This window comes from Balaenoptera ricei, chromosome 11, assembly GCF_028023285.1.
Source record: "Balaenoptera ricei isolate mBalRic1 chromosome 11, mBalRic1.hap2, whole genome shotgun sequence".
Lineage (NCBI taxonomy): Eukaryota > Metazoa > Chordata > Mammalia > Artiodactyla > Balaenopteridae > Balaenoptera > Balaenoptera ricei.
Window position 1 is genome coordinate 12,286,939 of NC_082649.1, and position 20,630 is coordinate 12,307,568.

The window sequence follows — 20,630 nt, forward strand, 5'->3', positions numbered from 1 at the left end:
CAGAACAGGCAAGCAGCCGCTTTGTGTGGGCTCCTTTTTCCTGATCTGGAAAGTGAATGACAACCCATCTGTCTCCTAGTTCAGGTAACAGACATTGTTAGTCCTTGGAATGGAGGAATCTTTGGTGTTCTTTGAGGATATTAGTCTGATGAGGGCTTGGGACTATGGACTCAGCACTTAGATTCCTTTTAATGGCTCACATACAGTCAATTAAAATTCCCCCTTTTCATGTAAAACTTGATAACCCAGTTTCCCTGAATTTGTGCCTGGGCAGTTGATTTTCTTTTTTTTTTTTGGAGAAAAGAAACATTATATCCTTGTTTCTAGACTGATGCCTCTTAGATATGAACACTTCTTTTCCATCATGCGTTACTTTTTAACTGTATTTGTCATTAGCAGGCTCTGATAGCTTTGTGCTAAGTTTTGTAAGCAGCCTTCTTTCCTTTCACAAAATTAATGATCCAAGGTGGAAGAATGCCCCAGCAGAACTTTGGTTTTGGGCGCCTTACTGTGAGTGAACTTTGGATTTGGGTGCCTTACCGTGAGTTGTATTATGATAGATTGTACAAACATAATTGGTTTCCTGAGATCTAGTGCACACTTGCCCAGAGCTTTATAGTGTCTTAGGGCAACTAGATCTCCTCCTGGCTTGAATCTTGCTTCCCCATAGTGTCTTAGGGCAACTAGATCTCTTACTGGCTTGAATCTTGCTTCCCCCTGCAATAGTGGATCTCAAGATGTGGTCCCTAGACCAGCCAAAGCAGAACCAGCATCATCTGGAAATTTGTTAGAAGAGGACACACTGGGGTTATGCCCAGGGCGTAAGTTTGAGGGTCACTACTCTTTACAGTCTGCAGAGGTTCTTTTTGTCAGAAGGACAAGGGTATAGCTGTCATTGAATAGCTTAACTTTTCTCTGCTAACTCATTCCTTCACTTACTCACTCATTCACTCATTAGCTGCTTGCTCCCTCAGGAGATACTTGAGATCTTGTTATGTATGTACCAAAGGGGACAGCAAGTGCTTCTTCCTCAGATTCACCGAGCAGCGCCTGGTGGTCCTGTTTCCTCCTTGTTCCAAACACAGCTTCAAACAACCACCTCTTCTTCCTCCTCTTCCTCCTTCGCTGTCACCAGCACCACCACTGTTTTGGTTTTTGTTTTTTTAGGTGTATTGCACATACCAGCTTTGCTCTCCTCGTTTTGCTTTTGCAGATTTGCTTGCTGGCCCCAGTGATTCATGTTCACTGCCCTCCCCTATTGCTTGCCCTGCAAGTGCAAGCTTTCTTCTTTGTACATACTGCTAACTGATACACACAGGGGTATCTCTTCTCACTACTAAAATTTAGGCTTTGTTGGATTATGCCGGTATCCCCAGTGCCCTGGCATATGGTGGGTGGTAAAAAATGAAGTTATATTTCCTTCCTCCTTTCTTGCTTTATTCTCCTTTAAGTCCTTACATACTATTGAAAAATTTGAATTCAGCCAAGAGTACACTTTTTTATTTTAGAGATAATCCCCCTTAAAAAATTAATTTTATATATGGTTCCATAACCAGAATTTTTTATTTTGAATTTACCATCCTTTTCAAGTGTGGTAATTCATCCATTAGCTCCTCTTTTTTTACATGTGACTTATATTATGTCCCTGGGCTAGTTCCCTAATCTGCGTTGATAAGTATGGTCTGTATATTCCTACTATTTGGGTGGGCTGCTGGGTGGTCTTCCCCCCCCCCCCCCCCGCCCCCCGCCCATGACATTACTGCAGTGCTCTAATTTAGTGCTGGTCGATTGAGATGTTATTTCAACCACATATGTAGTGTTAGTTTTCTAGAGCTGCATTAAAAAATTTTAAAGAAGCAGGTAAGACTCATTTAAATGTATTTGACATAACCTAATAATACATCCAGAATATTTCAAGAATTAATATCAAATTATTAAAGAAATGTTAGTTATAGTGAGTTTTAAATAAGGTTGAATAAAAATAATAATTCATCTTCTTACTCACATATAGCCATATTTCAGGTACTCAGTAGCTCCTGTGTGACTAGTGGTTACCGTAATGGATGGCACTGCTCTCATCTTTGAAATGTTGGCTACACTTCAACCCTTAGGCTCATAGATTTCCCTGCAGTTATGTCTCCTGTTTGCCTCACAGTGCAAACTCCCCACATTTTCTGTTTCTCTGGGAAGTTGTCTTGTGTTTTCATTTCCGTATTGTAGTCATGACTCCCAAAGCCACAAGTCTAAGTGACAGCCATGGGATTTTATTTACTGCATTGTATTAGATTTCCAACGTTATGTTATTACTCATACCCTGAAATGATGTAAAAATAGATAACTGGGGAAATGCATGCGTAAACAGGCTAAGTCCCAGGGTTTTGTTGCAGTATACTGTGTTCTTCCAGAAAATCTTACCCAATATGTAGAATATTGTGTTCTATATAGTGTTTACTGCAACTAATAGGAACCGCTCTTTAAGTGCTTCAACCAAAAAGGGATTTAATACAGGGACGTAAGTGCTTACAAACTTGCTGGAAGGGTTGGGAGAACAAAAATCAAGGGGCCACCCTGCCCTTTTGGCTTCACTTAAAAGCCAAACACCGTGGCTGTGAAAATGCAGACACTTGCTAGCATTTCTGCTGATGCCCAGAGGCTGGTGGCTAGACAGTGGAACTGGGGACCGGGGGCTGTGGACACTTGTGTGGGTACAAGCCCCCCGTTGGTAGAACCTAAATCGTATCCAGAGCCCTAGATGCAAGGACATGTGAATGCTAGAAGACCAGGCTTTTATTCAGCTGTGACCCGTTGGCTGGTGGTTCAGCAGCTTCCATGTCACTTGGCATAGCCCTTTTCCCAGTCTGGGTTACTGGTGGCTCATCCTGGGGCCACCAGGCTCCCTCTTCCGCGTGGTGCAATGTATGGAGTCGTGGAGAATCCTTCTCCTCTGAGACAATCAGATTCCAATACAGTGACTCTGATACAGTGGATTGCTATGAAGAGCAAGTTGTACAGTCAGACCTCTAGTTAAGAACTGATATATGGCCACAAGGTAATGATTGATGCTTTTTCTTGGGTGGCAGGTACTGGTTCCTGAAGGCAATTCCAAAAAGGATTTCAGTGTTTCTAGAGTAAATATTTAGCTCTGGAAGGGTAACTAGTTTGAATCGGTAATACATGAAGTTTGTTTCTTCCTTTCCACTCCCCAGCCCTGAAAGATGTTGATGCACTTCAGAAAGAACGCTGTAGTGTATTATTACAATTACACATTTCTGCTTGACTTTCTTACTGTTGGAGTTATTTCTTTGGTAGGCATTTCACTCTTGTGTAAGGTCTAAAGTAGGATGAGGTGGGACTTTTCCCCCTCCATTGACAAGGGATATGTGCCTTCTAATTCTCTTCTATCCAGATTCTTGTCTGCCCTCATCAGCCACTGTGTAGGGTTAACTGTGGTAAAGTGCTGCTTCCTGATGTCATGTATTTAAGTGTTTGTCCCCTTTTTTCACCTGTAGGGCTCCTTGGTAATGGCCAGTCTAAGGGATTAGGACCAGCATCAGAACAGTCAGAGAATGAGAAGGACGATGCATCCCAAGTGTCCTCAACTAGCAACGATGTTAGTTCTTCAGATTTTGAAGAAGGGCCGTCGAGGAAAAGGTTAGTACCCAAGGCTGAAAATATTGGTGCCTTAAACCAGGGACTTTCAAACTAGGTGCCAGTTTTGGCCGCGTGGGAACAAACTTGGACCCACTCACCCAATCTCCTGATTTTTTCATAGAGGAGCCAGAATTCTGGATTTTTGTATCAAATATCCTGGTTTCTAAATATTGTCCACTAATTATTATTAGAGATGAATAAAGCAAAAAAATGCTGTGGACCAAAGAAAACACTTTCCTGCCATAAAAATTGGCCAAAGAATTGCCAACTTGTAATTCTTGTCTTTGCTGTTCATTTTAATTGATTTTCATCAGTTGTATTCTTGAGTATATTAGATGGTATTTCGCCATTTCTAAAGAGATGTTTCTAAAAATTTAAAGAATTAAATTTGGTGTTTCTGAAAAATTCTTCCCCTTGTCAGGAAAGCAAAATCCACTTGGTGGTAACCAAGTTAGTAGGTGTGAAATCGGTTCTTAAAATTAATTTACCAGCAGGTTTTTAATTTTTTTAAATGACTTTCCTAAATAAGCTTCAGATAGCTTGATCAGGAAGTTGGCTATGGTAGTTTGATAAGAGTTGTGGCTTCATAGTCAGACAGTGACATTATATAATAACGCTTTTAATTGAGTGTTTTAAAAACCCTGTGTTAGTTATCAGCCTTATTTCACGCCTCGTGTTGTCTGCGCGGACCGCCACCCCCCTTAGAATTTATATTTCATTTCATTCCTTTTCTGCTCTCATACTCAGTGTTTTCCTGGATGACAAGATTAATTACTTTTTCTTAGAATCTGTTTGTTGGAGAGGTTTGGGAAAGGGGAAAAAAAATAACTCCTGGTCTGGACTTCGTTGATTGCCCTTTCTATATACAGAATTATAGTTACTTTTCAGAAACCATCTAGATGTGTATATCTAATGAAGAACTGAATATGGTGGCAAATTAAGAGGAAGGGAGAAGAGTGGCCATGTGTGGATACTTAAAATCCTTAACAGAACTGTACTTTAGATCTGAAATTTGAGATGCATAGCTCCAAGCCCTTATTTTCCTCTGTCACGCAGTGTCTTCGTTTAGAATACCCATGGTATAGAGTCTGTATTAACTTCTATCCTCTTTTTCCCTTAATCCTCAGCACTGTGTCTTAGAAGGTGTCATTGGATTTGTTAGTACAATTAGCACGCTTACGTAAGAAGTATCTCTGCCAGTGAGTGTACTGGACTTTGTATGTTACTCTATTTAAAAACACTTGGCTGAGTGTCTCAGTGTAAGCCTTTAATGTTTCAGATGCTCTGTGACAAACATTCGCTCTGCCCCAATTTGAAAAGTGCAACGTCACAAGAGAGGGAGTTAAAGGGTGTGTAAGAAAAAACACATTAGTAAACATACTGGAATGTGTAATAATACTCTCCATGTTTCCAAACATGGGTGGGGGGTCATGCATCATCTTTCATCTGTTTTTGAGGAACAGAAGTCTGTGATTGTGGTTGGAAATGACAGCACCCATCCTTCAGCTACATGGCCGTCCATTACCCTCACCTCTGGTGAGGCCGGTCAGCATGGGGGTATGATGACAAAGGCCATTAGGCTTCATTCTCTTGGGGTGGGTGAGGGGAGCCCTTTGTCCCTGGCTCCTAGTGCCTTTCTCAGATGGCAGTGCTGCCGGCTTCCTCTCTGCACGGGACTGTGGTTCTGTGTGGCAGCTGTGTGCAAATCAGTCAATTAACTTTAATTCTCCAGGGCAGTGAAAAAGAGAAACTTTGTTTAGGGGAATTTAGGGAAAACTCAACGCATTGCTAATCTGCTTTAATTATTAGTGTGCCAAGTACCTTGTTTTACTGAATTACGGATTCATGACAGCATTTTGGGGAGTTATGATCACAGTCTACTTAATCAGGGACATAGTGTAGATTAAGGTTTGACAGGTTAGGCTAGATTTAGGGCTGGTCTGGGGTGGCCTGCGCTGCAGAAAGGGGCTTTGTAGTTTACGGATGGGTAGTGTCGTTAGGGCATAAATGTCTTGAAGTGTTGCAGGGTACATAGCAAATAGAAAATAATAACTTTTAATAATTTTTGGCTTATTTTGATTCCTTGTTGGTATTTAGCATAAACGTTTAGTATACATTCTATGGTATGAGCCCTGCCTTGTAAGGGTATGAACTGGAATCTGAATTCCTGGAGCTTTGTCAGTTACCGTCAGACTTCAGTGCTCTCAACCTTCCTTCATGTTACATGTAACGAACCTTTTCTAAGAAGCTGAGAAGTGTGCTGTCTCTGCTGATTCCAAGCCAAGCCCAGAGTAACTACCGAAAGTGGTGATTTTGAAATGTCGCTGAAGCGGCATTGAACTGATTGTTGACTAGATCTTACTCTTTACCTAGCGTCTAAAGTTTCCATAAATATGCATGAGGAGAGCATGTTTTATGATGCACCACTTGCATTCTCTTTTGGCATTTAGACTTTCTATGTGAGAACAGAGTCCTAAAATTCCAGTCATGATTTATGTATTTGTTTTGGAAAATGCTCCCTCCCTCCCTCCCTCTCTCCCTCCCTCTCTCCCTCTCTCTCTCTCTCTCTCTCTCTCTCTCTCCCTCTCTCTTTAGAATGATATGAATTGCTAGCTATTTTTGTACAGTTAATTGCCCTTTCTAGGTGCATGTTTTTAGGATCACCAGTTAATATGCCTTTGTCTTGGTGGGGGAGGGGAAAGAAAGAGGGAATTTATGTGTTTGACTTCCTCAAGAAAAATTGAAATCTGATGTGTAGACTACGCCAGCCTCAGTTTAGACCTTGCCCTGAATTTCCAGCCTGCAAGTTGAAGCAATTCCATTTTCTGATTGATGCTTGTAACACATTTCTTAAGTCTTTAGTCAAAACATCCCATGTGTTTACACTGTGTTATTTTTCTACCGGAAACCCCCTAAGCTATGTTTGGTCCTATGTACTTGCTGCCACTGGTTTTACTTAAGTTGGGGATCTCTTTGGCACATAGGAAGCAGTAGAATCCAGAGTTCCATAGGATTTATTTTTCTTGATTGAGGCAAAAATAAAAGGTATCTCTTTACCTAGTCATTGAAAGGTCATCATCTAAAGTCACTCTTTGTGAAGGGAAAAGCCAACCCCTCTAGAAGCTCTTTGCCTGTTTGATGGACGGGGCAGCCCAGCCATTGAAGATCTGAAGGACTCAGCGCTGGTGGGAGTTCCTAGGTGTTGGTTTTCTTTTTCTTTTGATCCCTGTGGTAGGTGAGTTTAATAAATAATTAAAAAAATCATACATTAATTAGTTCTTAACTGTTTAGAATGGAAACATGACAGAGATTTTCAGCCTTTAATCATGCCATGCCTAGCTCCTTACCCTCACCCCTTATATTGTTCATCCCAGGATACTCGGTTATTGTAAAATTTGTTTCCTGCAAGAAGTATCTGAGGATTTGTAGAAACCAGAATGGACCAATTTTGTCAGTCATGTGTGGATAGACTGTGAGAAACTTGGGAATGATGGTTATGATCAGGATGGGGATTATGTGTTTGGCTGGTGGAAAGAAGGTGTACAGAGAAGTTGGTGAAATGGTATACTTTTAGGTGTAAGTACACGGGAGATCCAAAATGCATGGTCCCTCAGGGGTCACTGGACTTGGCCACGCAGATATCTAGCAGAATTAAGTGCTGTATGTACTTATTTTATCTTTGGATGGGTGGAGGGAATAGGTGGGAGGAACGTAAAGATGGTGGAAGTTCTCAGGGACGTGTCATGGGGACCTTGTGGTTGAGTATGGCCTGGAGCCAGACCGTGTGGCCTCTTCTGGCTCAACTGTCTATTATGTGTTCTTGCGCAGGTTCTGTAACATCACTGGACCTCGGTTTCCTCATCTGTAAAATGTCTGTGACAGTAGTAACCACCTTATGGGAGGTTTTGTGTCCTAGGCAAATTGATTCATGAGGAGCTCCCAGGTATATAAGGAGGACTCCTGTTAGCTGTCATCAGCGTGTATGACACATGAATTGCTACATGGGGACATGCACATTCATTGAAGACTTCTCAAATGTGATTTTGATTTATGCAAATTGTGATTTATATCTTTTCTCCATGGCGCCGCCCTCACCACCACCCACGGGCAGATGGAAAAGTGTGGGCCTGTGTCCCTCTTTTTTTTTTTTTTTTAATTAATTAATTAATTTATTTATTTTTTGGCTGTGTTGGGTCTTCGTTTCTGTGCGAGGTCTTTCTCTAGTTGTGGCAAGTGGGGGCCACTCTTCATCGCAGTGCGCGGGCCTCTCACTGTCGCGGCCTCTCTCATTGCGGAGCACAGGCTCCAGACGCGCAGGCTCAGTAATTGTGGCTCACGGGCCTAGTTGCTCCATGACATGCGGGATCTTCCCAGACCAGGGCTTGAACCCGTGTCTCCTGCATTGGTAGGCAGATCCTCAACCACTGTGCCACCAGGGAAGCCCCGTCCCTCTTTTTCTGAAGTTACTGAGTCACGGGAAGGACCCTAATGGTGTGGAGTGTGAATTCTTCCACAAAGCTTGTTGTGACCAGGTATTTGCTTGCACAGAGCAGGTGTGAGTGGGGTGGGGATGTAGTTTGTGAAGATGCTATCTGGGCTATTCACACATAACTCACACATAAGCCCTTGGGGGGTGGCCCCTATTTCGCTAGTACTTAACAGTAAGATCCCTGACACACTTTTAAAAACAAACTCCAGTAGCGTCTACTGACCTAGTAAAAAAAATTTAAAAAAAAATAGTGTGGACTGTGCCTCTGTAGGGATGTAAGTGTTTTCTTTTTGTTAAACAAAGAGCTGCTGTATTTTAGTTATTTAAGCCTTTGGTAGTGTAAGACTTGATGGAGTTCAGACAGCCAGCCCTGCTCTAGGAGGTTGGATTTTGAATGTGGCGTGTTAGGGGTGAGGACTTGGTGCGGTTCAGGTTTTGGATATGAATACATGTTGAGATGGTGAGAATTCTCCCAGGCTTTTAATAGGCAGCCCTTTTACAGGTGAATTGTCAAATATTACTGTTTTCCTTATTATTTCTGTTCCGAGGTACTATGTTGACATGCAGTAGTTTGCTACCTCCAAGTTTGGAAAGAAGATAGGCCCAAATGCATAGGATTCTTACTGGGCAGCACGCAGTGTTAGAAATTGGAGTTATTCAACGTGACCATCCTTAAGAATTAGAATTTTAAAAGCCTAAATAGTTTTTACATATCTGTGTAACAAAATGCATTAGTAGGATAGTTTAATGTTAAATGCACTATTGAATTCAGAGCTATCTTGACTGAAACATACTCTCTACCTACAGGAAGTAAAAAAGGTACAAAACGGAGGAACTGAATATTATGCGGCACCTTTAATAACCACAGAAAATAACTGTGGAGTTACATAAATGTAAAAAATGTAAACCTAGCTGTGTCTAGCCCATCTGCTCTTTTAATTTACCCACACAGCTGTCACTTCTGGTGCTCTTCATTCCTTCCTTTAGATCTATGTGGCTTTCTGGTATCATTTTCCTTTTGATTTTGCTTGTAGGACTTTAACATTTCCAGTTTCTGCTGGTGTTGGATGAATCTTTTAGGCTTTTTATATCTGATAAGGTCTTTATTTCACCCTGATTAAAAAAGAATCTTCTTATTAGGGTTGTAGAATCACATGCAGTTGTGAGAAATTCACATTCAGTTTTGGAAGATATTTTTGCTGGGTATAGAATTGTAGGTTAATAGTTCCTCCTCCTCCACTCCCCTGTGGAGTTTGTTAAAGGTACTGCTCCACCGTCTCCTGGCTTGCAGTGTATCTGGCAAGACATCTGCTTCTAAAGTTTAAAAAAAAAAAATCTGGGCTTCCCTGGTGGCGCAGTGGTTGAGAATCTGCCTGCTAATGCAGGGGACACGGGTTCGAGCCCTGGTCTGGGAAGATCCCACATGCCACGGAGCAACTGGGCCCGTGAGCCACAACTACTGAGCCTGCGCGTCTGGAGCCTGTGCCCCGCAACGGGAGGGGCCGCGATAGTGAAAGGCCCGCGCACCGCGATGAAGAGCGGCCTCCGCACCGCGATGAAGAGTGGCCCCCACTTGCCGCAACTAGAGAAAGCCCTCACACGAAAACTAAGAGACCCAACACAGCCATAAATAAATAAATAAATAAATAAATAAAGTATTAAAAAAAAAAAAAAAAAAAATCTATCATACAATATGCTTTCATATAGGTTTCTTAGATTCTTGTGTTTGGGCTTCATAGAGCTTCTCAGTTTTGTAGATTTCATCAATTTTGGAAAGATTAGAACCATTATTTCTGCAGGTATATTTCACATGTGTTCCTTTCCCACACCGTAGGGATTTCAGGTGCACGTATATCCAGGTGTTTCAAGTTGTTCCACAGCTCATGAGTACTCTGTTCATTTTATTCCAGTCTTTTTTTTCTCTGTTTCATTGTAGATAGTTTCTACCTAATATCTGCAGACATAATTTTCACCTCAGACATTGTTGTCTTTAGTCTCTAGATGTCTCTAGATTTTGGTCTTTTTATAATCTTTAGTGTCTCTCCTAATATAGCTTAGTCTTTGTTCTACCTTCTTGAACATGTGTAATGGAGATGTTATTAGTGTCTTTGTCTACTAACCTATCATGTGTGTCACTTATGGGTCATTTTGGATTGATTGATGTCCCTCCACTCAATATAGGTCACGTCTTCCTCCTATTTTGCTTGCCTGGTAATTTCTTACTGGATGCCAGGCATCGTAAGTTTTCTTTTGTTGGGTTCTGGGTATGTTTGTATTTCTCTGCCTATTCTCAAGCATTGCTCTAGGGTATGATTAGGTTACTAGAGAACATTGAACCTTTTAAGCTTTGTTAGGTAGAGCCAGAGAGCAGTGTTTGGTGTAGGGGTAAGTTTTCCCAACTACTCAGGTAGAACCCATATAAGTACTTTACTCAGTGCCCTGTGAGTTATGTGTACCATTTTGGCAAAGCATGATTCCCAGCCCTGTGTGGGGTTCGGGGAGTGTTCCCTGTAATTCTTTCTTATGGTACTTTTCCTTGGGTACTTCCCTCACACACGTGTACTCAGTGAGTACTTGAGGAGGGTCCTCAACAGATTCCAGAGTTTTCTGTGTGGCTCTTGCCTCTCTAGTACTCTGCTCTATACATTCTGTTCCTCCCCAAACTCTCAATTCCTTCTCCTCAACTCAGGGATTCCTCTGGATTTCTCTCAAGGCGGTAATCTGGGCAATCATTTGTTTCCCAGGGACCACAGTGCTTTGTTGTGTGATGTCCATTGTCTTGTATGGATTTTTAGTTTTTTCAGGCAGGAAGGGAATCCTGTCCCTGTTACTCTGTCTCAGCCAGAAGCAGAAGTCCTATCTGTTCTTTGAATGTTGACTGAGAGAAAGAGAATGAGATAGAAACACAACACAGGAAATGTTAACTACTGTGTTTGCACTTTATCTTAGTCACGGTCATAACCTCACGTTTAATTAGTCATCAGAAAAGAAAAAAGTGAATTGCATAAGTAGGCCCCAATGCAATGAAATAGAAAATTTCAAAATAAAGAAGCAGCTGACTTATAAATAGAAAAATCTCCCTCCACAAGAGAGCATGTTGCTAGTAGAAATCCATCCTTCCTACTCTTTGAAGCTCCAGAACCTCTGTCTCTAAAAGAAGAACTGTCCCTTAGTGAATATAACATATCGTGCTAATAAATCTTACCTTAATCCTTATGAAATACCTGGAAGGTTTTATTACCCTGTTTTATAGCTGAGTCAACAAATGTTCAAAATACTTCACCAGTGGCATGTTTCGTGTAAATAGCAAAGTCACGATTTGAACCCAGCTCTTCGTATCTCTAATGCCTGGAACTTTTCCACCATATGTCACCTTCCATCAGCAGTATCGGATGTAGGTCTTATTTTTTCAGGTACCTTCAGGACAAATTCCAGAAGGGTGCTCCTTTGGGCCACCAGTGCCTGGCTTGGCGAGCTGAACCGTGGCTGGTTCACAGTGCCTCTCGCCCCCCCCCCCCCCCCCCAGCTGCGCACCTCGGTGCACTGGACACCTCTTGCGACCCCTCAGATCATATAGCCTAGTAAATGGTCTCTTCTCTGCTGGTGCTTGTATTCCTTCTTTAATGTAATAAGTGAAATATTTTTGTTCATTGTAAACCAAGAAGGAGATAGAAGACGGGGGAATCTTTAGTTTCTTTTGAGTAAAACACACTTTGCTTTTGAAATCATCTCTGGAGCCTTCCAGTGTTAGAGGTTAGAGGTCACGCTTTCCTGCACAAGTCATCCTGGATGTGAGAACTCTGAGGCCCTAACTGACTATTTTATTTCAAGTGACCGTTCCAGATAGATCGTGATGACTTAGTGATTATAGTGGGTTGTTCCTACATCCCTCTGGGAAAATACGCTTTTCTTTCACTTCACTTTTCACTCTGTTGGCGCACCTCAGGTTCCTGCTCATGCGTGGGTCTGTTTCACCTTCCCTGCTGTTCAAGTTTGGGAGGGGAGTTTGCATCTCTCAGCTCTACACACCTTAACCCTGATCTTAAGTGTTTTCCCAGGTTAAGTGGCCACCCAGGTGAACCTGAAGGTCACGTGACTCCAGTTGGCTAGCAGAGGGCTGTGAGAGTCTTTCTGGTTGTGCCAGGGCTTCTCAGTGTCATCACCCACGGTCATGGTTAGACACAGATTCTTCTCCTGCAGCAGCATCCCCTGGGCTTTGTTCAGACCTCTCAGATCCCGCTCGTGAGTTCTGTCCCCTCGGTAACCCAGGACACTGGCAGTCTGTTCAAGAGAACCCTCCCGCGTCCCGTCCCCCATGGTGACATTGGAGCCTGGCCATGGTGTCTGCGGAACCACGGAAGCTGCTCTAATCAACATAACGTCTGACTGGTTTTGCACGTGACATTATTTATGGGAGGTTTATGGGATTCCCCGTTTCCTCTTCCTGTCTCGGAATTTTGACTATGTGGCAGATTGTTACCTGTGTGGCATGACTTGGGGTTTTCAAGACAATGTTTTGCATTGCTTTGGTTTCCAAGAAGCAGAGCCTTCTTCTCATTTAACCAAGCATCTTGTGGAGTCCATCTGTGTGGTCCTTCTCACACGTTAGGCCCTCTTGACTGTGCACTTGAAAATGCACGAGCAACGCCCTTTATGGAGGACTAAAGGCTCAGCCCATTCACGGAGCTGCGGATCAGAGGAAGGAAAGCCCAGGTCTAGGTGGTGCTTTGGGAGGTGGGGCGGAGGAGGCAGAGGGTGGAGCTTGGAAGAATCTGGAACTGGGTGGGGACTGAGGTTGCTTTGTGATTGCCCAGACTTGGGCTGGTGATTTGGGGTTCCCTGTATGGAATGTGCGTGGATTTGTTTGGCCTAAACGGCAGGATGGGCTGCAGGTTCCCTTCCCTTTGGAATGTTTTCCTTCTCCCCTCTACCCTGTGCTTCTAGCGTCAGCAGAGGCGCACTGTTACCCCCGAAACCCGCGTAAGTAGGGCTCAGGGGTGCTCCGTGTGCTTGACTTCACCCTGGGCTGAGCCCCTGCGTGTTATCCTGGGTTGGGTACGTGGGAGGCAGGAGCTGGCGGAAGGGCGTCACCTCTCATCCCCAGTCCCGCTGACTCTCACTGGCCTGCTCTTCCTTAGGGCCGTGGCCGCGAGGCCTGGGGAGGTCGGGTGTGGGGGGCGGCGTTCAGGGCTTCCTGGCAGCTGTGCTTGCACTGAGGGATGCTCCTGTCCTGGCAGGGAGTCTCCTTACCTGCCTTCTCAAGGCACTCCCCTCCTTGGAGAGCCTTCCTGCTGCTTCTCTCTCCTTTCCCCTTCTTCTTCTCGACCCTGCGGACGTGGCACGTGACTTTAGCCTCCTGAGACCCCACTCCTGACTTCAGTGCCTCTGGCCCGGCACTGTTCATAGGTGTATCCCTGGGACCAGGACTCTCATACAGTCCGTGAGGCCATTGTTCCTGGGACAGGAAGACAGCTTTCCAGGGCCTTGGTGTCTATGAGATTTTCGAAACTCTTGGAGTGATGCTGGGTCCCTGGGTAGCATACAAACATGTGTAAACTATTGTGTGTCCATTCCTGATGGCCTCTTGATCTTACGGCAAGTGACACCTGGGTGGGAGACTTATCTCTGATTGATCTTCTGAGTTAGATGGTTTAAGGAGTGACATGTTTTTTTCTGGCACAGTCTTATAAATAGGCCTTTGATTAGAAATCGGGAGAAAGAAAATTCTAAGATTCTAGGATCTTATGGACTGGCACTTTGGAGAGCCTTTCTGCTGCTTAACTCAGCTTTTCCTCTTAACTCTCCGTGAGAAAGACAATCTTCCAAAAGAATTACCCCTTTGCAGGGTGGCTTTGACAGATGGTTTATGTGCCGCTTCTGGTGTGCCGGCCATATTCTAAATTGTTTACGTGTATTAGTCCGTTTGATTCTCACAGCAGACCCTTTGGGATAGGTCTTTGAACATCATTCCCATTTTGTAGATGAGAAAACGGACACACAGAGGGGATTGGGTGAACTTTGCCAGGAGATAAAGCCCCCGGATTATTTCAGGACTCAGTAAATGGTTTCTACCCACCTTGAGTGGAGTGGTGCAGAGCCCCCATGCAGTGCTGGTGATGGAGACGGATGGAAGTGTTCTGTTTTCAAAATTTTGGGAGAGGTCTGAGGAGTCTCAGGGCTGGGCCAAGCGATACCTTTTTAACCCTCAGAGGAGTGGGACCTTCAGGGAAGCGGAGTCCAGGAATGCTGATTTCTTCATCAAGATCCGAGTTGTTTGCCAGGTACTGGGTGGATCTAAGATACGGTCGATTAAGCCTCATTTTGAGCTGCAGGAAATCTCCATTCCAGAGAGAAGAAGGAAAGAAGCAAATCATTTCAAATGCCGTGTGTCGAGTACCATGGAAGATGTGACGTCTGCGGGACACCAGGGGGTGTCTAGGGAAGTTGGGGCCCCCTACAGTGAGCTGACAGGAACACAGAGTTTTTCCTTTTGTAGACTCTTTCACTCTTGCTAGGCTCTAGACTCCGTGGAGCAGCTCTTGTAACTTCCTGATGGAGGGTGTCGGGAGCCAGCTTCTTGGGCAAGATAGCACGGAGAGACAGGCCCAGTGCCGGGGGCGCAGTCAGCCCGGTAGATGGATGTGTTGGAGCCACATTAATCACGCAGTGAGCATGTTGGGTGCTGCAGAGCAGGGAGGGCCAGCGCTGCGTGCCGGGGGCTTCTTCGCACAGGCTGAGCCTTGACGCATGCCGTGCTCTGTGTGCTCTGTAGCAGGCTGCTTCTGGAAGGCCTGGTGTGCTTCAGTACTTCCTCTAACTGACTTGACCAGAGGGCTGGCAGGGGGCAGGGTTTATTTACTAACTTTTCTGTACAGCACGTTTGAGATAAGAGGGTTAGCTGATATTTTGAAGGGGCACACGTGTTTGTTGGGACAAAAGTATAGGTCCCGCTCCAGTTTTCTGTCTTGCGGAGTCCATCGTCAGGATTGACGCAGTATTGTAGTTGATTTAAGCAGTCACCTGTAGTGAGAGTAGGGTGCACCCGACACCCCACCCTGCCTGTCCTGGGCCTGCAGGGACCTGCAGTGGTCTGAGAGCTGTGTAGCCTTCGAGTTGGACCAGCCCAGGTAGGCAGCCGTGCAGTAACCAACAACCCAGGTGGTTCTTCGAATTAAGCACGGTAACGTATCTCAGCAGTAGGTAGGCGCCTGCTATGCTGTAGCCTTGGTCCCCAAATCACTCCAAGCCAAGATGTGCTGAGAGGCACGGGAATTGATGTTTGTTGGATGCTTGTTGAACGCTAGCATTAGTTAGCGTCCTTTGATTAGAGGAGGGAACAGATGGGCTCCCTGTCTTCACCTTAGTAAATGAAAAACAAACCCCAGTCGTGATCTCTTTCTTTTTTTTGAACCAAAGGATGAATTGACTTAAACATAAGAGGTTCTTGGCTAATCAGAAAGGGATTGACGGGGGCGGGGGGCGGGGGGTCTTTGGTAATTGAAAACTACTATCACTGTCATTTTCTGGTTTTGATTAGGAGACTTTTAGAATAAATTTATGTTGGCTCCATCCTTACTTGACTTTTAAAGTTATCTTGGAATTTCCATTTTTAAGTGTCTCTTAAAGCACCACATATCTGGCCTGGGTAATCTGGGGTGGGGTAACCCCTTGTATATGGAGTAACACAGTGTAGGAATCTAAAGCAGGGAGAGGTGTATCTTTCTGGCATTGTGCAGTTTATTTTCAAATTTACTGTTAATGCTTATCTTCCTGGAATTGTGTATTAAGCTTTTTCATTAGTGAAACTGGGCTCCTCTTTCCTTAACACATTACTTTTCCTGCTAGAGAGGGATTCTGTTTAGGGAAGTCTTCGTAGATAGTCAGTTCTTCTCCATAAAGACGTACCACCCTCCTAAGAGGTCTGTGCACATGGGTCTTAGTGTGAAGGAAGGAATGGGAAACACGGGGCCTGCCCCAGAGTATGTGTGTCCTCTGCAGGGTTAGAGATTGGCAAAATCCCTTTGATTTAATTGGCCATTAGTTGTTACCGAGGACAAATTTTTGGATGCTTGTGGGAATGGGCAGCTGCTCCCAGAATTTGCTTAAGGTTCCTGGTAAGCACACAGGCTTCTGCTGCATTTATTTGTTTAAGGAAAATGGTAGAACTTCATTTGAGGCAGTTTTATTACCGCTGTGGCCATTTCCTTTTTCTGTTACCTCAGAGATCTGATTGCAGGGATATCACTTCCACCTCCTATGCAAATGATGGTGTAGCATGCATGCTTTGTGGTTGCCACGGAAACTGGATACCAGTTTCCTTCCTTCCTCTTCTAGCACTGCTCTTCCTCGTATTTTCGATATGAACGTCTCTGTCACGTGCTTTTGCCCTCCTTGCCTTTTACACTCCCAAAGGACAAATGTAAACGTGTCCCTGATCTTTTCAGTGGTATCTGACCCTCCCGGAAACATCTTATCAGTTCGCAAGTCTTCCTTGATGAAATTGAGAGCGAGCACAAAGACGACACTGGTTCCATACGTCTCACATGAAAGGCACTAGATGCTGGGTTTGTGGGGTTTGGAGTCACCTCATTTGCAAAGGGGGTGACAGCCATTAGTGTCACTTGTGGTTCACATGTGAGTGCTTTTGCAGGGGTTGTTAGACATGGCTTTTTATGCAGAATGTTCCCTGATGTCAGCATCTCACTTGGCTGCTTAGCAGCTCAATTAAAAGCAGTGCACATTGTTGCTGCTAAGATGAGGATAGAGTGTTCTCATCACCCCCGCCCTACCCTTTCCCTCTCTCCTTCCCTCTTCTTCGTTTTGATGGTAGAATTGGCTGGGTGGAGGGGGACACTGCGCTAGAGAGATTCTAAAGTACAGGCCGAGGAGGGAAGGCAGCAACGTAAATCACTTGTCAGGGGGCAAGCTTTTGGTTCATTTCTGCTGTTAGAAATTCAGAAATTTAAAGAAGAGATCATAATAATAGATGGGTTTTTTCCCCTTGGAATAAGGTAGATGTGGGACGAGAATATTTTCTCACTTGCTTTAGGCTCAGTTGCTTTGATCTGGAAACATAGACTCTATCATGGCCTCATAAAATGCTTTGATAGATCTCTCCCGCTAGCTTAAAGCCCATCCCATAGGATGAGTGTGGCGTCAGCATCATCTGTGTGATTTTTTTTTTTTGGAGTGTGTTTGGGCAGGGAGGGAATTGGGTGATCATTGCTATCTAGCTGTGCTCACTCCACGTTCAAGCTTTAAAAGGGTTTGGCCCTCAGCTCCCTCACAGATGGGATCGTCCTTGTTTTTCTTTGTATCCCCAGTGGCTGGCGGAGTATCTGGTATGTTTGTATGTTTTTGTGAAGGTAAACAAATTCGAAGAGTAGCCAAATAGAGTGTAAGGAAAGGAAATTCCTAGAGGAGTTGTTCTATTTGAGAAGCATATTTTCCTATTTAGAATTGTCCAGATCTTACATACCCTCTTATCATATTGGAAGGTAGGTGCGTCTGTACTTGTGTGTCCCGTCTCTCTGTTGTGTGTTTTTGAAGTGTTGCCCACAGTTATTTATTTTAGAGGGTTAGGAAAGACTGGAGCGTACTGTTTTTTGGTGGTAATATATTATTCTGCTCTTTTATTCCCCCCCACCCCAGCCTGTTTCTCCTCCCTTCTTATCTCTCCTCTGCTTCCATAATACTTCCTGGGTCCAAAATTCCACATCCATCTATATAGAAACCAAAATGTAACTTGTAAACTGACTCCTCAGGGCCTCTCTTGTGACCTCTGATTAGGATAAGCAAGTACCTACTTCCGCTTTCACAGCAGGTTCTGGAGTCCTGAAACCACTGCAGTGTGTTTTCTGCCTTTCCATCAGGCATTGTTAATTAGTGATGCCAAGTGAAGGGGGAAAATGCCTTCTTGTCTGAAGGCCGTGTGGTTCTTCCTGTGGTGCTAGCTTAGTATTGACTGCTGTTTTCTGGTAGAATTTTGAGATATTTAACCAGATCATCGAATTCCATGATAATAAGCATTATTCTCTCATCATGATGGTAATAAATATATCTGGCATTTTTTCCTGTTACCTTCTCAGATCTTGGTTTTCCCAGAGGTCAAAGAAGACTTAGCCTTTGTTTATTTGCGTTTTTGGAGTTTAGTTCTTAAAGAAAATTTACTCTGTAAAGTTTGAATAGCATATATGACCACTTTATAAAAAGCTTCAACTGTGTAGAATTGGCATTAATGTTAATTCCTGCTGTCTACTGTATATAAAATGCAGAAAGATTGAAAACGTTTAAAAGGAAAACGAGAGCTGGGTCTTAGAAATGAATCTTTGTCCTGTTGTTCATACTTGGTTTCAGACATATTTGGAAATGAATGGAGGCCTTCTGAGATGTTGCTTCTTTCATAGGAAGTACTATTTTGTTGAGTATATAACAGTATAATAAGCCAGGTGCTTTACTGGGTCAAGTAAATTGTTCTCTGATAATATAATTTAAAAATAACACGAAACAAGCATTGGCTCTGATGTATTATGATGTAAATCCATTTAGTGGTTATTGATTATTATCTCGTGGGAAGGCTGTTTTTGTCAGTGCCTACTTATCTGGGGATGGTAGGATTACTGGGGCCTTGTTTCCAGGCTGAAGCCCACCTTGGCTCCTGCAGACTATTGGGGAATGAATGGTCTGAAGAGGATGCTTCAGGTAACCATGAGCACGATTCAGGTCAATCTTGGGGGATGCTTTGTGATTACCTATGATGTATTCATTAACTTACATTTTGTTTTCTCCCTGTTAACTTGGAACTGTGCAGGATGGGATTCTAGCAGTTTTAAAATATATGTTGTTTTCAGTCCTTCTTTCTCTAGAACATAATTATAAATTTGTTCAGCCTGTTATTCTGCCCCCAAGAACTATGTTTGCATCCATTGTGACAGCCTGCAGACAGTTTGTACTATAATCTGCTTGCTGGTCTGGCAAATGCCATTGTGTAATGTGGACTGGCATTTGGCCTTTCTGGCGCTTGTCGTTATTCCCCTTTGTAGGGATTTGAGCCGCTCTGGCCAGGATTGCTCTCCCGATATTCATTTCTTAGGCCTCCTACCGTCCAGTCTCATGGAACGAGGCCGGGATAAATAGAGCCCTTATAGATCATCTGAATGTCAGATCATCCTGGGCCATAGATGAGAAATCTAAGGCTTAGGGAGGACTGGGCACTGGGAATCCTCACGGTGAGAATGTCTGTGAATGTTTGAAGTGATTTTAGAACCAAATCAAAATGTACATTGATCTTCTCCATACAGCCAAAATCTGTATTACGTCTCTGAAAGATGCCCTCCTGCTATGAGCTTGGGCTGTTGTGGAAGCCAGAGGAAGGTAGGGCAGTACAGCTTTCCCTGGGTGCTGGAGACCTGGGTGTTTCGAAAGTCAGGAAGAGTGTTGCCAGCAGACACACGGAAGGCTCGCTCGGACTGCTTTTTGCGGGGCCCCTTCCATCACCATCGCCGCCTCTACTCCCCCTACCTTTGGTGCAAACGAGGGCTTGCGCATGTTATTCAGATTTCTTGGTTCAGCCCTTGGTTCAGATGGGCAGGACACACTTTAATCCCTGTTTGAGGACAAACATTTGCTTTTGCCCATCTTCACCACTCTCCTGTGTTTGCCCAGATATTTTAAAATTCATACTTAAAACAATGAAATTTGTATACAAAGAAAGTACTTAAGACTGTCGATATATAAATTTCTCTTTCGTTGAAGCAATTTGAGAAATGAAGAGGCTTACAGATAGATGTCAGTTTGGATAGTGACACCCACGGATTTCCCAAAGAGGTTCTATCTCCATTGTTGACCCTTAATCTAGGAACATAGAAACTGATTTTGTTGAAACCCCCTTGAGCCAGTAGCCACTAACTGCATGACAGTGGGAGTGGACACCCTCCTCTTAGCAAATAAAGCCAGTAGGGAGCCTGTTCCCAGGCATGCCTGGCTAGGTAAGCAAGCTAACCCTGCTGTGAGCAGTACCCAAATAGTTTTGCTAAGCGAACTAGGACCTACAATACACATGGCACCAGTGTGGCACCCTTTATGGTGCTACCTTTTTTTTTTTTTTTTTTTTTTTTTATGGTGCTACCTTTGAAAGTAGACTTTATCAAAATTGAGAGGACGTATCCAGAATTAAAATCCCTCTGGACTAAATCTGGTTTTGTTCATTTAAAATATAAAGTAGATCTTTGATGCTGGCTGCCTCACCAATTAAACGGGCCTTCGTGTCCAGTACTAGGGACAGAAAGCCTCTGTAATGTGGTGCAGTGGAGAGAGCAAAGGCTTTGGAATAATGTAGATACTTGCTTGGCATCTGTGTTCTTAAAAGCCAGGTAAAGTCGCTGAGCCTCCATTGCATTGTCCGATAAATGGCAACCACGGCACCTTATGGAGCTGCCTCTCACCCAGTGGTTCCCCGACCTGAGCGTGTAGGAGACCACCTGGAGGACTT

The 20,630-nt window shown here is 43.9% G+C and overlaps 1 protein-coding gene across 5 annotated transcripts in view; it reads left to right on the forward strand.

Moving 5' to 3' along the window:
* JARID2 (jumonji and AT-rich interaction domain containing 2) overlaps window positions 1-20,630 on the forward strand; it is a 243,689-nt gene that overhangs the window by 142,925 nt on the left and 80,134 nt on the right. For all 5 annotated transcript variants that reach the window (XM_059937972.1, XM_059937975.1, XM_059937974.1 and 2 more), the window contains one exon: window positions 3,510-3,651. In XM_059937972.1, the coding sequence (XP_059793955.1) occupies window positions 3,510-3,651 (142 nt within the window). The remainder of the gene's footprint in view (window positions 1-3,509; window positions 3,652-20,630) is intronic.